Source organism: Nematolebias whitei, chromosome 11 (assembly GCF_014905685.2).
Source record: "Nematolebias whitei isolate Nwh7 chromosome 11, NemWhi1, whole genome shotgun sequence".
Classification (NCBI taxonomy): Eukaryota; Metazoa; Chordata; class Actinopteri; order Cyprinodontiformes; family Rivulidae; genus Nematolebias; species Nematolebias whitei.
The window spans coordinates 16,934,260-16,951,752 of NC_056508.1; the positions used below are offsets into that span (position 1 = coordinate 16,934,260).

Sequence of the window (17,493 nt, forward strand, 5' to 3'; positions counted from 1 at the left end):
AGGCTTAGACTGCTGGAGGACAAACTGACCACACTTTTCACTCTGCTACTGTCTTTACTTACTCTGCTTAATCTGTTTTGTATTTGTAATTATTTTTTCTATCATTAACATGTGTTTTTTTGTCTTTCAGGTTCACCTGGACCTGTACCTGGACCTACCATTCTGTGTTCGTCTGTCTCTCCTTCCTGTCCTCTCAAACCAGCCGGTCAAAGCAGATGGCCACTTGTCCTGAGTCTGGTTCTGATGGAGGTTTCTTCCTCTAAAAGGGAGTTTTTCTTTCCACTGTTGCCACTGTGCTTGCTCAGGATGGGAGACTGCAACGAAGCCAAGATTCAACTTGTCTGCTGGATTCCTTAGATAGAGAACTTTACTAATTGGCTTTTATGTTTGTGAATGTTTCTGTAAAGTGCCCTGAGACAACTTTGTTGTGATTTGGTGATATATAAATAAACTGAATTGAATTAAATTGACTTAAACCCAAATATGAGATGTTCCCATGCAGTGAGCCTCTTTGCACAGATACCATGACCATTTGTTCCGCTCTACTTTGCATGTAGGTCATCAGCAGCAGATCAAAGGTGCAGCAGGATGACATTTTACTCTGCAGTCCAGTGGTTTTATGAGAGGCCTTATATTCTTGAATTTACATACCAGTATATCAAAGCTTGCATTTACTATCAAACATTCTTGCATTTGAGATACAGTGCCGTGCAAAAACTATTAATTTCCCATGATCGTTCTATTTTGTTGTCTTACAATCCAGTAAAAATATGTTAAAGAAAAGTGATAATTATGCAAAAATACTAGTGTACTATAATTTTGCAAGGTGAGAAGCCACTGAACAACAAAAATCATGATTTTAAATAAACATTTTGCAAACCAGCAAAATCACCTTTTTATAAGCCAAGCAACACAAATTAAATATTAAGATGACTTCTAATTAAACACTGCTTATTCACATGCATCTGGCAGCAAAACAACATAAACCGCCATGTTAGAAGAACCTGCAGCGGATTGTTACTGTTGATCGTGCATTTCTGATATGGTTATGATGATAAAAAGGTTGAGACATGTCTGTGTGAGCTGTTTAATACTGTTTAAAAAAAGAGAAAAAAACATAAAGTTAGCCAATCAGAAATTTACTATGTATTTAGGTTATATACTGTATAAATATATATATATATATATATATATATATATTTATATATATATATATATATATATATATCATGTCAAACTGAAATCAAATTTCTACAGGGTAGGTTGACAACCTCTGCTCTAAGCAATCTAAATAAACCCCAGTTAAGATTTAAAAAGTTTTATTCAAATGTGGTTTTCTCTTTGCCACTCTCCCATAAAGCTCAGACTGATGAAGAACTCTGGTCTCACAGTCTGAACAACTCTAGTCTCACAGTCTGAACAACTTTGGTCTCAGTCTGCGGATGAGGACGCAGCATCTGTGAGAAACATTTCCTGCCTCTATCATGACACCCAGTGGTTACATTTTGGTCTTCACTCTGATATGAATAAAAACTATGGCTTGATTTTGACCATCCTGGTTGAGTGTGATGCTTTAGAAACTTTGGGTTCATTAGAAAGTGAATTCTTCTTACAGTCCAATTTTATAAACACTGCATTTGTGAAACACTCACAAGATGTTTGGAGGATATTATGAAGACAAAAGTGTTTATTTTTGAGCCCATTCATTCAGATTTTGACAATTCTGTTTTAAACTGCAGTGATGACTTCATAAGTTAAGTCTCAAAATCTATAACTTGTGTTTTTGTTGCTACTTCCTGTTGTATATTTTGACTTCAAGCTCACTGCGAAGTATAATTAAATTGTGCGTTCCCTTTAAAAGATTGACCGCATCGCCTTGTGGCCCAGTTCTCCCCATTGATGAGTGATAATCAATGAGTTTTACCAGCACAAACAGATTCTGACAAAGTTAACTGCACTTTTCACAGGACAACTCTTGAGGGGACAAAAAATAAATAAGCCCACTCTCTTAGCATCCTTGGAATCACAAGTGAAAGAACTTTGACGTGTTTCCATGTGGGACAAGGGACAAGGAAAGAAAGAAACTCCCTGAAAAGTAAGTTGTTCCATTTTTTAAATTGGAAAGCTTTATTCGTCAGTGTTATTAGATACACTCTCTGCCAATACACTTCATGCATGTGTGTAACGATCACATTTCATGTATTTTCAGGTCAACCATGGCTGCTGATCTGGATGTAGTCAACCTGTTTCTTATTGCTGGAGGAACACTAGTTCTTCCCATCCTGGCTTTTCTGGCATCCTTCCTTCTCTGGCCGTCTGCACTCATTAAAGTGTATTACTGGTAAGGTGGAGAGCACATTAAGGCGGTTTGTTTGTGTTTTATGGAGAGGTTTATTATTTATTCATTTAAATTTTAACACGTTGCTGGTTTTGAATTGCCATTGTGTTCCTTGAAGATTCCTGACAACAGAGAAGTACGTCCCTGCTGTAGATTTTAGTTCAGCATCGGCAGCGCTTCAGTGTGGGGTACCACAGGGGTCCATCCTCGGTCCCCTTCTCTTTTCTTTATACCTGCTGCCACTAGGTGCTATTTTCCGCAAACACAATATACCCTTTCATTTGTACACCAATGACTGACAAATTTACTTGCCCCTGAGGCACAGAGGTACACGTTCTATTCAACCTCTTCTTGACTGCCGGGACTGGATAGCTTTAAACTTTTTAAGTTTCAACGAGAAGAAGTCTGAAGTCATGTTGTTCCATCACAATGGCACGTTCATGAACCACTGCATCGGCCTTTTCTCTCTAGTCCCGTTAGAGAAACAAAGAGTTACTAATTTGGGAGTGATAATGGACCTTTCCTTGAAACTTAACAGTCATGTAAACATGATTGTTAAATCCTGTTTTTTCCAGCTGAGGCGATTGTCTAAACTGAAGCCCTTACTATCCAAAAAGAATCTTGAGACAGTGATTCATGCATTCATAACATCCAGGCTCGATTACTGCAATATGCATCTTTTTGGAATCAATCAGTGCTCCATTGCACGACTACACCTGGTCCAAAATGCTGCAGCCCAATTTTTAACTGGTACAGGCCATAGAGAGCGCATTACACCAGTTCTGGCCTCCCTGCACTGGCTACCCATTCACCTTCAGATCCAGTTCAAAATTCTCATGTATGTTTTTATATCACTGAACAGTTCTGCCCCATCTTATCTCACTGATCTTCTACGGCCATATGTCCCATCTATGAGGTCAGCAGACCAGATGCTCCTTTCAGTTCCAGAAACCCGTCATAAGCTCAGAGGTGACAGGGCTCTTTCTCTGTTGCAGGTCCAAGACTGTGGAATGAGTTGCCACTGCGTGTCAGGCAGGCTCCCACACTCACAGTCTTTAAGTCTCGCCTGAAAACCCACTTTTATTCTCTTGCCTTTGACACGGTGTGATTTGTTTTGATCCTGTTTGTAGTCTACAGTGTTGTCCATTTAGTTATTATCTGCTGCTTTTTGTATCTATATTTTTATTTTATGTTTTCCTGTCTGCTGTGCTTGTTTGTTTCGATTGTACAGCACTTTGGTTGTCCTTGTTGCTGTTTTAAGTGCTCTATAAATAAATTGGTATGGTATGGTATAGTGGGCAGCACGGTGGCGCAACTGGTAGAGCTGCTTCCTCTCAGCGAGCAGGTCCCTGGTTCAAATGATTCAAACCCCGGTCCGGGGGCCTTTCTGGGTGGAGTTTGTATGTTCTCTCCGTGCATGCGTGGGTTTTCTCCGGGTGCTCCGGTTTCCTCCCACAGACCAAAAACATGCATGTTAGGCTGATTGGTAACTCTAAATTGTCCCTAGGTGTGAGTGAGAAAATGAATGGTTGTTTGGCTCGTTTGTCTCTATGTGTCCCTGTGATGGACTTGCGACCCGTCCAGGGTGTACCCCGCCCCTCGCGCAGTGATTGCTGGACATGGGCACCGGCGACCCCTGTGACCCAAAATGGAATAAACGGGTAAAGATAATGGATGGATGGCTGGATGGATGGTATGGTATAGGTTGGTGCCCTGTTCCACTAAAAGAAAACAGTCTCGACCCTCACTGCCTAATAAGAAGCTACTGGAAGGAAATACGCAGTGGAGGATTACCAGGTTATAAAATGTTTAAACTCAGTTTTTTTTTTTTTAATTAAAACTACACAAACTTTGCAACAAGCATCATTTTAGATACATTTGTGAACTTTTGAAAGACATTCTCACACATGCCACAATAAACACATAAGAAAAGTCTTATTTCTGTTATAAGAATGTTATATAAATCCTTTTGCTGTGTTGTGCATTCAAAGGGGAAATGGTGGTGCAGAGTTAGAGAAGGTGAGCCTGTGACTGGAAGGTCGACAAGTTGACCCCCACGAACCAACAACATCAAAATGTGGGTGGGGAAAGGTGAAACACCTACACCTGCCTCTAATTTGTCCCACTCTGGGCCCTTGAGCAAGGCCCTTAACACCCACCATCTGCTTTCCTGGTTGCCCTAGATAGCAGCTCTGCTCCACACAGAGGGCTGTGGTAGCTCGGTGGTCTGTGGTTGTGTCAAGAAGGGCATCTGGCATAAAAACAATTACTAAGTTTTCATCCGAGTTAGTTGGCTGTGGCGAGTCATGAAGAAGGGAGCAGCTGAAAGAAGAAGAAAAAAAATTATACATTATAAAAAACTCTAATGTGCTTTTAGGCAATAATTTAAGGTAAATTGGCTCATTTTAAGTTTTGTCATGTCTTTTTCTTCTTGGGCCCATTGTTCTATTTGTGTTTAGGTACTGGAGGAGGACTTTGGGTCTGCAGGTGCGCTCTGCAGACTGTGGAGGTTATCGCTTCTGCTACTCCTACAGAGGAAAGCCTGGGCTGAGACCATCCATCTTAATGCTTCATGGCTTCTCTGCTCACAAAGACACGTGGCTGACAGTGGTCAAGGTTGGACAAATCCAAAGCTACAGCTCATTGTTACAAAATGAAACAATTTCATAACGAATCTGTCAGAAGTTCCCATATGACATTTTTCACTAACACAGCTAAAAATAGGCCTATTTTGTTTTAAAGTTAGCATTTTATTACTTGTAGCTACTATTTAGATACTTTTAGCTAAACTTTTGTTACTTTTAACCATTTTAAAAATGTTTTTAGCCAACAATTTGCAATTTTATTTTCTAACTACCGGTATTTGGTACTTTTGGCTTTTAGCTAGACATTATTTTTAGCTAGCCTTTTGCTACTTAGGTTTTAGGAGCATTTAGGTTTTTTTTACTAGTCTTTTGTTGTTTTTAGCTAGCCTTTATCCTACTTTTAGCTACCGCTAGTCTTTTTTACATTTAGTTGGCCTTTTGCTACTTTAGTTTTTAGCTAGCATAGCTTGTTTTAGCTTTTAGCTGGTCCAGCTAGTGTTCTGTTTTTGCAGCTTTTGGTCATTCAGCCCTCAGCATTCACTCTACATATTGCAACAATTGCAGCTTGTCTAGTTTATGGATGCATATAAAGTTTTCATTAGATCGATGTGTTCAAGTGATTGTTTTTTTTTTTAAATAAGTTGACCTTTATTCGCTTCAATTTATCCAGCAGGTAATTTTAATTTTTCCTCTTTTTGTCGTTTCAGTATTTACCAAAACATCTGCACATTGTGTGTGTGGACATGCCTGGTCACGAGGGGACGACACGCACCAACACTGAGGATTATTCCATTCAGGGCCAAGTCAGAAGGATCCATCAGGTACTTCGAAATACGAGGTTTAAATATTTAGGTGCTATGGAATATTTGTCTGAGACTAAAATCTTCCCATTTAAAATCAGTTTTTGTGCCTCATTTTTCTTAGTTTGTGGGAACCATTCACTTAAACAGGAAGTCGTTCCACCTGGTGGGAACCTCCATGGGTGGACACGTAGCTGGGGTGTATGCAGCCTGCTATCCCTCTGAAATCTGCAGCATGACTCTCATTTGTCCAGATGGTCAGTTTCTGTGTGTCTCTTTATACTTGTGCCATTTTTGTTTATGTAGACATCACTGTGTGTGAACTGTCATGATGACACAGGTCAGTGCAGTAAAAACAAGTATTCTGCAGAGTTGGCAGCAAAGTCTCCTTGTCAGTGGACTGTCTGTCCAAAGTTTTGTTCATCCATCCATCCATCCATTATCTTTACCCGCTTATTCCATTTTGGGTCACGGGGGTCGCTGGTGCCCATGTCCAGCAATCACTGTGCGAGGGGCGGGGTACACCCTGGATGGGTCGCAAGTCCATCACAGGGCCACATAGAGACAAACGAGACAAACAACCATTCACTCTCTCACTCACACCTAGGGGCAATTTAGAGTTACCAATCAGTCTAACATGCATGTTTTTGGTCTGTGGGAGGAAACCGGAGTACCCGGAGAAAACCCACGCATGCACGGAGAGAACATGCAAACTCCACCCAGAAAGGCCCCTGGACCGGGGTTTGAACCAAGGACCTGCTCACTGAGAGGCAGCAGCTCTACCAGTCGCGCCACCGTGCTGCCCCAAGTTTTGTTCAAATGGAAGTAAAATTATTTCATGCAGACAGAAAACATGACTGTGTAAAGGACATGCAAAGTGAAATAATTTAAGATTAGTCCTTCATCAAGCAAAAATGGGAACAGTTATCAAAACATTAGCAGTTCTCAAACATCCTGAAGGTGTAGTTAAAAAACAATTTGATTTGCCTCGTTTGAGCAGCTGGCACAGAAGTTTAATATCTACAAGTAACATTTTTTTTAGATATTTACAGCTGAGAAATTGTTTGAGGTCTAACTCTGATTGTTTTCCTTTGTACCTCTCTAAACAGTTTGTGGTTAAGGTTTTTGTAGTGCAGGTCTGACACTAAAGTGACCCTCAGCAACATCTACACACTGCTCAGTTCATACCATGAGACCAGCTTGGACTGAAATGGGAAATGGACTTGGAGGAATTCATATCAGACTCAGTCTGGTGAAAGATCATTCAGAACATTTACTCATCCTCAATCTGTCTGAGACACGCTGTGATTCAATTCAAGGTGGTGCACCTTCTGGATTGGTCCAAAGACAAACTGTCCATTATTAAAACTGACCTGGATCCTGCATGTAACCACTGTAAACAAACTCTAGCTACGCTCTTAGGTCGTTTTCACACTAGATGGTCGTAGACTCTGTTCGGTTCGGGACCAATATTCATGAGCTTTTGTTTACATTTGAGCTGGTGAGTTTGCATAAGGGTGCATTCACACCAGTCCTGTTTAGTCCACTTTAATCGAACTCTAGCTTGTTTTTCTAGAAAGTCCGGTTCGTTTAGGGAGGTGTGAACGCACCATTGAACTCTGTCACGGAACAAAAAGGCGAACTCTGGCCCGGGCTAAAACCTAGGTCTCGGTCCGGTAGAAGCGAACTCCAGCGCGGTTCGAGTACAGTGTGAATGTAAACAGACCGAGCCCCGCTCCGCAGGACAAACAAACACGCATTTCTCTGACCTTATATGGAGCCGTCAGCTGCCTTGTGTGGAAAAACAATATTCTCCATGGTCTTCTGTCTCATCTTCTGCTCATGATGAGTCCATTTTTGAAAAATGACAAAATATAACTCCTAAAACTGCTAAAACTTGATGCCACTTCGTCTTTGTTTTTATTTACAGAAGAAGAAGAAGACGTGTCTTCAGAGGTTTTTGTGTGGTTTCTTTCAGTAGTTCTTGGTGCAGCGCCCCCACAGGCGAGTGGGGGAACAGGTTGGTTCAACAGGTTGACTCGACTGCACAGTGCAGTGTGAATGCAAACGCACCAGCTCAAATGTAACAAAAGGTCACGAATATTGGTCCCGAACCGAGTCTATCGGACTATCTGGTGTGAAAACGACCTTACACACATTCTGGACTTGTCCAGAGCTTCTGGGCTATTGGCAGTCTATTTTCTGGGATATGTGGAAAAACTGTGCACCCGTCACTATTCATCTCACTGTTTGGGGTGGCCCCTGTGGATACATCCTTCAGAAAGTATGAGAGGAATATGATTTTTGGCTCTCTTCTAACCTGAAGACTTATTTTATGCAGACTGAAGGATCTGCATCCCCCGGCATATGAACACTGGATAAGAGAAGTCATATATACCTTCTACAGTGGAGAGCATCCTGTGCTTCAGCATCAACGTGTGGCATGGAGGCTGCACAGCTGCAGAAAGAAAAGTTCTGCAGAGAGTGGTGAAGTCTGCACAGAAGTCTGGAGTCAGTCTCTCCACCATCAGACATTTACACCTCCAGATGCAGGAAGAGGGCCACCTGCATCATGAAGGACCACACCCACCCAGCACACACACTTTATGCCCCACTCCCCTCAGGAAGGAGGTTAAGGAGCATTAAGTGTAGAACCACTAGACTGAGGAACAGCTTCTACCCTGAGGCTGTTAGACTCATGAATATTTAACCAGAATAATCACTGTGAAAAATCGCATCATGTTGCTGCTGATCTGTTTCAATGTTGCTGCTGATCTGTTTCATGTTGATGTGTTCATTCGTGCTCACCTGCTCACACAGACTCATGTTCGTGCTGCTGTTAAGACTTATTGTTTTTATGCTACTAGTGCTAAGCATATTTTTAGTTAATGTTTTTCCTAGTTCATATCTTAGATCTTATTGCTGTTTTTTTTTTACATTATATACTTTTCTTGGATGTAACTGGGACCCTGTGTACATAGTTTCATTCTAGCACATGCACCACATGTGTTGTGTATGACAAATAAAGAACCTTGAATATACGTATCATGTTCATCTAGAAAAGATCAGATATACTTTGAAAGTTTCTGTGGAGAGGTTTTGGAAAACTTGGCAGCCATTTATGCCTTAAGTTGAAAGTCTGATGTGTTCATGCCTGCGTGGCTGATCTGGGGTGGGAGGGGATTTTGTTGCATTTTTTTTCTTCTTTTTTTGTGTTTGTGTGTGTTCTCAGAAAATAATTAAATAAAAAGACTGATAAAAAACAACAATGTGATCTTAGCATAAACGCAGCTTTGTGTCAGCTTTCAAAACGAGCATATGTGCCCATGTCCAGCAATTACTGTGCGAGGGGCGGGGTACACCCTGGACAGGTCACAAGTCCATCACATGGCATGAACATATGTCTTTATTTTTTTATATGCTCTTGTGTGTGCTGCATCCTGCAGGTATAAAACATCCATGTGAAACCAAGTTTGACAATCGCCTGCAGGACCTGGAACACAGCAACTACACCCTGAACATCCCTCTGATCCCCACCACGCCTGAAGAGATGGAGGACATGTTCAGACTGTGTTCCCACGTCCGCTTCAAGATCCCTCAGCAGGTCGTCTTCATGTTTTAAATTATATACTCTCTATTTGTGAAATAAGAAGTAAATCTGTATCAGTCACACAAAACTTCACTCACGTTTTTAACTAAACTTACATGGTTTGTGTAGATTCTTCAAGGACTGGTGGATGTCAGGCAGCCTCACAACGCATTCTTCGAAGAAGGTCAGTTCACTGCTCTGAAATATTTAGCATGAAGCACAAAAATACATAATATACCTGATGTTGAACAAATAAAACTATATATTTTTTTCTGTTTTTCTTTATAGTATTTATGGAAATTTTTAGTGAAACCTCAAGATATGCCTTACAGCAGCACTTGCATCTTATCACTACACCTTTACAAGTAATATGGGGCAAACAAGATCAGGTAATGATGTAAGAATAAGACACGTCTATAGAAGAAGACCGCCTGCTTTAGCCTCCAATACAATTCTGACATTTCAAAGGAGTTATGAACTCAGATTTCCTCAGATGCATTGTTATTTTCTCCAACTTGAGGCCTCAGTGTCACATGTTGTCCCATATTTGTCCAGGTGGTGGACGTCTCCGGGGCTAATGTCATTGCAGAGTCGGTGCCAGGATGCAGAGTGGACCTCCTGGATAACTGCGGCCACTCTGTGGTCATGGAAAAGCCTTGTCGGACAGCCAAGCTTATCCTGGAGTTCATCATCCTGCAGCAAAATGCCAGGCGTGGCACAAAGAAGTCTTCTTGAATGAAGACCATGTCTTACTAGAATCCATCTTTTGCTCTTTGTGTTACAAACTTCTGAAGACGCTTGAGGCAGAAGGAAAAACTGCAGTGTTTATATATTACCAGAATTTTATGGCTTACAAATCAGTTGCAGTGAAATAAATCATCATAATAAAACTCTTTGAAATTATCCCTGTGTCCTACTGTTCAGAGGTTTCACAACACTAGTAGGCACAAACATGGAAAAAGACTATTCATTTTTCAGTGACGACCAAAACACTAAAAACATGCACAAAGTTTATATTTTTAGTTACCAGCTTGCTGGTCTTTGAGTACTGCGCAGAAGTTTTAAATCCCCCCTGATAGTAGCTTCCAAAGAGCCAGACTTTATCGTGATTGTTCCAAATAGTCTCGATTAACAGTTCTCCAGACTTCCTGAAGGTCGTGCAAAGTTTTGCTTTGGACTTTGGCTGCTTTTAAAAAGTCATGTTCTAGTCTTATATTTGACAGTGACAGCATACTGTGCAGTGTCTGTTGGGGAAATAAAATGAGGAAGGTGGGCAAAAGAAGAAGTGTCGAGTCTAAAAAAAGAAAGAAAAGTACCTGCATCAGATGAACAATGTTTGAAAATCTTGATAAAAAATAAAAAAAATTGAATATAATCCATGAAAACCTGACCTAAAAGCTGAGATGCCTCATGATCAGACACGTTTTCAGCTAATAGCTCTCCTTGTTTGAGTTAAAACACTGCTTATGTGCGTCAAACTGTGTTTTTCAAAGATTCAACTAAAGAAACTAAATCTGGGGGAGTGGTGGTGCAGAGGTTAGAGAAGGACAGCCTGTGATCGGAAGGTTGCCAGTTCAACCCCTCGGACCGACAACATCAAAAATGTGGGTGGGAAAGGTGAAGCACCCACACCTGCCTCCACCCTCATTTGACCCACTCCTCCTGGCTCTTGAGTAAGGCCCTAAACCCCCACCATCTGCTCCCAAGGGTGCCCTGAATGGCAGCTCTCTGCTCCACACAGAGGGCTGTGGTAGCTCGGTGGTCTGTGGTTGCATCAGGCAGGACATCAGGGGTAAAAACAGGTGACAAGTCTTCATGCAAGTTAGATTGCTGTGGCGACCCCTAAGGGAGCAGCTGAGAAAGAAAACTGAATCAAATTGGGGTTTTTAGGCAGGCTGCTGGTAATCGTGCCTAAATATTAATCCATCCATCTATTATCTTTTACCTGCTTCTTCCATTTTGGATCATGGGGGTCACCGTGCCTGTAAAGAATGGTAAATACTGAAGTACTGTCACTAGTCACTTTAAGAGATGTGTGTGCAAAGGATTCTGGGTACTACTGCACTGTCGTTTGAACGTAAGAGAGTAAAATAAAGATGCTTAAGAGTAGGAGAAGCTGCATCCTTTATGTCACATAAGTAAAGTGTGGTCATTACAGTGCCCATGTCCAGCAATCACTGTGCAGGGGACACCCTGGACAGGTCTCCAGTCCATTACAGAGACACATAGAGACAAACAACCATTCAGTCTCTCACTCACACCCAGAGACAATTTAGAGTTACCAATCAGCCTAACATGCATGTTTTTGGTCTGTGGGAGGAAACTGGAGTACCCGGAGAAAACCCACGCATGCACGGAGAGAACATGCAAACTCCACCCAGAAAGACCCCCGGGACCAGGATTTGAACCAGGGACCTGCTCGCTGCGAGGCAGCGGCTCCACCAGTTGTGCCACCGTGCTGTCCGCCCAAATATTCAATTTATTATTACTTTCTTACCAAGTTGGCTGCTACAGGTTCATCCTTTGAGTTTTAGGGGGCTCTTCGTGCCTGAACGAGTTACAGGTCAGCAATAAATGGCTTAAACCAAAACATTCCTCTGCAAATTCCCAGTTAGAAGAACTGGGATGAAACTGAGCGGGGGGAAAGCAGCCGAAGGTTGCACCTCTTGTCCAGGACTTCTGTAGCTACTTTATTTTAGGTTAATTTGATGTTTGCTTTGTGAGCCTGGGCCCCTTCTGGGGATGTGTTTATGCGGGGCTCCTCCTCCTGCTCCTCCCCCTCCTCCTGCTCCTCCTCCTGCTCCTCCTCCTTGTGTGCGCAGTGGTTTTGCTGCAGACAGAGAGTCGATCATTGTCCGGGTGTGATCATTAGTTATTGTGTGACTGCAGCGTCAAACACTGACCTCAAAAACTCGTAGCGGACGAACAAACACAAGAAAGCACTAAAGAGACCTGGTGAGCATTTGTTTTATTCCTGCTTCTGGTCCCAGTTAGCCCAGTTGGTCAAACCCCGGCTGAAGCTGCAGCCTTTATGAAAGGCTAACGCTGTTAGCTTGGTAGCCACAAGCTAGCAGCTAGCTAGCTAGCAGGCATTGTGTTTACTATTGTCATTTTGCTAACCCGCTCCAGTTTTATTCCGGCTGCATGCAGAAGTGCCTCAAAGGTAATTCTTGACATGTAACGTAACTCGGTTTAAAGTGCACCTTGCTGTTTGAGAGAACAGCGTGTTTTTGTGTGTCAGCTTCTTTCATTTTCGAATCAGCAAATCTGGGTTCACTGCACTTTATGTAAATTAGTTTGCGCAGCGTGCTTCAGGATTCATTCAGCTAGAAAATCTTTGTTTTTCTGACCTGTAGATGTTGCTATGAAAGTTAATGGTTAAAAATCATGTGAAAACGAGTCACTGAAAGCTAAAATGGACCAGAGCCCTAGCTGCTGATGTGATGGACATGAAGAGTCGGTGTGGATATAATGTTCATCTCCTCCTGGTTCTGACCTGGTTCTGATCTGAAGCATTGCCCAGTGCTGCAGAGAATAACATCTAGTTCATGCTCGACTACAGCAGAATAAGTGATCAAGCTGCTTTAAACCATGTGTGCCTGTTTTTCTACAATTAAACTGAGAGATGCTGTGAGTCCATTAATGAACCGTGTCTGCCTTATTCTGTCATTATCTTTACTTTTGTTTAGGGCTGGGCGATACGGCCTAAAATCAATATCAATATATTGAGCAGTTCACCTCGATAACGATAAATGGATGATAACTGCAACCCCCCCACCCCCGAACATAACGTGATAGGCTGGCATATCAGTTCTAGAATTGCACCGCTCAAGGTGGCTGCTTGTTGGAGCAGCTGCTACTTTCATTCTGAGATTTTGCTTTTGGAAACTTTAATTCCTTTTTTTCTGGATGTAAATCACATTTTTTGGATGATTGTTTCCTCTGGTATCAGATGCTGTGCAGCTGGAAGGATTTTTACTGAAACTTTTTTTAGTTTTGGACATTTGTTATGATGCGTAACCATGGCAACAAGACAGTTTTCTACAACAACAGCAGCTGATTAACATCTCAAAAGCTCAAATAATATCTCAACTACAGCCCCAAATCTCAAATGAGTTGAAAAGGATGTTCTGTGGACGCATTCTCATCTACCTGCCAGCTGTGCTCGAGTGCCTGATCTCTGAGGTCCTGGAACTAGAAGGAAACATGGTTCATGACAGTGGAAGGACAGGATCGTCCCTCGGCACCTACAGTTGGCTGTCCGCAGCGATGAGGAGCTCGGCAGACTGCTGGGAGGAGTGGCCATCGCTCTGGGAGGAGTTCTGCTCTGCATTCAGGCGGTCCTGCGGCCCAGAGGAACTGAGAGGCCAGCCGAGTCTGGGTGGACCGATCAGGCATCTGCAGCCAGTTTCTTAGGATCCAGTGTGGGATGGACCTTTACAAGAGATCCTTCCTGTCTACAGCCATCAGCAACATCTCTTAATGAAATGAGGAAAACGAGTTACAACAACAAATAATTTCCCTTTGGGATTAATAAAGTATTTTTGAATTTAATTAAATTGAATAAATAATTCACAGCCAGTTATATTGGTGGCATAATTACCTTTTTATTGCCACTTTAATGAACATTGTTAATAGTTTTTGAACAAAAAAGCACAACTGAACAAATTTAGAAGTATAAAATAACTTACCTGTAAACACAAAGTATTAAAAATACAATCTCTTCTAAATGAAATGGTCACATTGAGTTGTCAAGTACTCCCTTCCAGGTGGTTGTGTTGCAGGTTTTGGAAGAGGTTGGATGTATTGCCATGGCTTGTCGCAACAGTCTTGGCGTAGTTTACACGTGGCTGTTTTTAGTTCAGTATCGTCTTTGCTGAACCCAAAATGTTTCCAGGCGACTGATGATGACGCTTTTTAAAAAAATTTAGCTGCTCCTCTTCCTCCTGGACCAGCTCTGCCGCTGCTGCCGCCGCTTCAACATTCGAAATGTCCTCCATCTTCTCAACCGTACCGTCTCTTTCACTTCTTGTTACAGACTGGATGGGGTGGAGTCACGTGACTGCAGACTGCACGTAGCACGGTGTCTGAACGGGACATGGGCATAGCTTACCTATACACAAACAAAAAGACCAAACGACTTTTATTTTTATTTTTTTAAACCACCGAAAATACCGACATGGGCAAAATGACCTCGATTATTGTTATAGATTTCGGTGTCGGTTAATTTTCGGTATATTGCCCAGCCCTAATCAGCCGATTTCCCAAAATTAAGGAAATCGGGGCCGATTTATCTGTGCACCGCTAATATTCATTCAACCTTTATTAACCTTTATTAATAAAGCTGCCCACATTGTTGTGTACTTGGCTTGTTTACTGAGCTCGGTTCTCTTTGGTTGCGGCTTGTTTCTTTCTAAATTTCATGGTTCTTATGCTCTTGAATGCACCGTGGCTGTTCCGACGCTAGTGAATGCACCGCTCTGTGTAAAGTGCTGTGCGTTGGAGATTTTTCTCTCCCGACACCGACGGAGCCTTGCTGTTTGAGCTTCTGTTTGCGCTTTACTGGTTGCTAAATACTAGGGGTGCACCGATTTCAATTTTCAGGCCGATCACCGATCACCGATTTTTTGAAAGTCTGAACTGCCGATTCCGATTTTGGCCGATACCGATTTTTTTTTATAAGCAACAGTGTCAGGTGTTACAAGATCACAATGCACCTTCAATTTACCAATCTTATTTTATTGTAAAACATACCCTTGAAAAATACCCTAGAAACAATACAAACTTGTTGTTTTAACTTGTCATGAGGTAGTATTCTGAAATATAAATGAAGTTTACACAATTTTTGTTAAAACTATAAAATTAACTAAAAAAAAATGTTCAGTTCCTTCAACTCTTTCACTTGTTACATTTAAAAAAAAAAAAAGATAATGCAACAAGTGTAACATTTTCAAGTCAGTGGGTAATAAGAACTAACACTGGCACAGGTAAGTTAGTTCTCACAGACTTATTCCAGTCACTTTCATTAGTGGCAGGTTTTTCTTGATGAACAAAAGCATTTCTGCTTTGTCACCAGACAGGCGACTTCTTTTCTCATCTACTACATGTCCAGCCAAGATAAACAGGCGCTCGCTTTCAACGCTTGTGCATGGGGCAGAGAGATAGGTTCGGGCAAGTAGAGCAAGATGAGGGAAACGATTTTCATTGATCTTCCAGTAGACCAATGGGTCCTGGCTCCTTTGGACAGGAACCTCAGATAGGTAGTTCTGTACCTGCATAGCTGAAGGGCTGGCCAGCTGTTGCTCCTGTTCAATGTTCTCCTTCAAGATTTCGTCGTGAGCTGCAAACAGTAGACTACGCCTTTTGGCTGCAGGTTCATCGATATCAGGAGGTCCCACTTCAGAGGATGTTCCTGCAGCAGGTGTGCATCTGGTCTCCCCCTCTGCAAGTTTGGTCAAAAGGAGCAGTTTCACGTCATCTTTCACCTCTGCTGAGAAGTAGCGATTCTTGTACCTTGTTTTGCATAAACAAAGAAAGATGGGTCAATCATTGTGTTTTGTATACATTAACAGTTTTTATGACTTGCATGTAAATAAAGAAATGCATTTCAATCAATAATTTTTTATTTTTAATTTAATTTAAATGTTTGTTGAAATATAGTAGTAGGCTAAAAGTAATTATGGCTAAAATAGAATGTTAATGGTTACTTGCCTTGGATCCAGAACAGTGGCCAAGCTGTACAGGGGCTCATGCTCAATGTTGCTGAATCTTCTCACAACAGCCTCCAGCAACGTAGCTTTGGCTGTACCCACGCCACGGTCTGTGCTCGCTTGCCTCTCCAAAATCCGCTTGAGTGCAGTGATGGCTGGGATGACATCTGCTGCTGTAGCTGTTGATGAGCTAATCTCCTTTGTGAGTTCCTCAAAAGGTGCAAGAATGGTGAGCACATTGTCCAGTAGCTCCCACTGGTGTGCTGTGAGTGTGGCTGGTAACTCATGCTCAGCAGCATACACGCCAATAGCACGTCTCTGCTCCAACAGCGACTGCAGCATGTAGACTGTGCTGCTCCACCTCGTTGAAACGTCTTGCTGTAATCGTTTCCTGGGTTGACCTAATTGTGTCTGTATGTCATAAAGTCGGGAATAGGCAAGTGATGAATGCTTAAAATGTCCAACAATTCTCCTTCCTGTTGCCACCATGTCTGTGATGCTGCGCTGCGCCAGCTGTCCCTCATTTACAACCAGTTGCAGTGTGTGCGCCAGGCAGGGTAAACTTTTCAGGTTGATATCATCCAGCGCTTTGGCCATATTACGAGCATTATCCCGTAAAACAACGTGAACTCTTCCATGATCGATTTCCCAGTGATTCAGCATCGCCTTAAACTCTGCTGATAAATTGGCCGCAGTGTGAGACCCCGCCATTTCTTTACAGTTTAAGAGTACTTGATGACGTTCGAACTGTTCATCAATCCACTGTGCAGTAAAACTTAACATGGACATTAAACTTACATCACAAGTCCAGATGTCTGTTGTAAAGCTGAGTGTATTTGTATTAGCTTTTAGCAGGCTGCGGGTGTCTCTCGAAACTTGGCTGAACAACTCCGGTAATGCAACATCAGAAAAATATTTCCGACTCGGCATATTATATCGTGGGCACACGTGCTGCATCAAGCTTCTAAAACCTTTGTCCTCAACGACTGAAAATGGCTGGTTGTCTAATGCCATGAACTCCATCACTTTCCTCGTGGTAGCTTTGCTCTTTTCGTTGCTCATAAAAGCTAACAGCGACCCACCGACTGCCTCTTTGTTAGCGCTAGCTTTAGCATTAGCCTTAGCATGGTTGCTCTCTTCAAACATTGCATACTTGGCGGCGTGGTGATTTCTTAAATGGCGAACGAGGTTTGTTGTATTAAAGGTTTTGGTGGTGGCTCCACCACGACTTACTTCGGCTTTACACGAATTGCAAATTGCGATCTTTGGCTCATTTTCTTTTACAGCGTAGAACTTCCAAACCGACGACATGGCTGCTCCGAGTGACCTGTGTGTGAGCTCTCACAGTGGAGCAAAAGGGGACAGCAGCTGATTTTCAGACCTTTCCGGAGGCAGATAAGATCGGTGGATAAAATCGGCTTCTCATTTAAAGATCGGCCGATCGCCGATCTCCCCAAATTAAGGAAATCGG

General features: G+C 42.2%; 1 protein-coding gene across 1 annotated transcript; it reads left to right on the plus strand.

Moving 5' to 3' along the window:
* The first annotated feature begins 2,209 nt into the window (after positions 1-2,209).
* Positions 2,210-10,047, plus strand: abhd6b (abhydrolase domain containing 6, acylglycerol lipase b). The gene is made up of 8 exons (XM_037683942.1): positions 2,210-2,341; positions 4,798-4,954; positions 5,631-5,744; positions 5,848-5,980; positions 9,170-9,327; positions 9,442-9,496; positions 9,601-9,701; positions 9,868-10,047. The coding sequence occupies exons 1-8, from the start codon at positions 2,217-2,219 to the stop codon at positions 10,045-10,047; spliced, it is 1,023 nt and encodes a 340-aa protein (XP_037539870.1). The 5' UTR covers positions 2,210-2,216.
* The last annotated feature ends 7,446 nt before the right edge of the window (positions 10,048-17,493 follow it).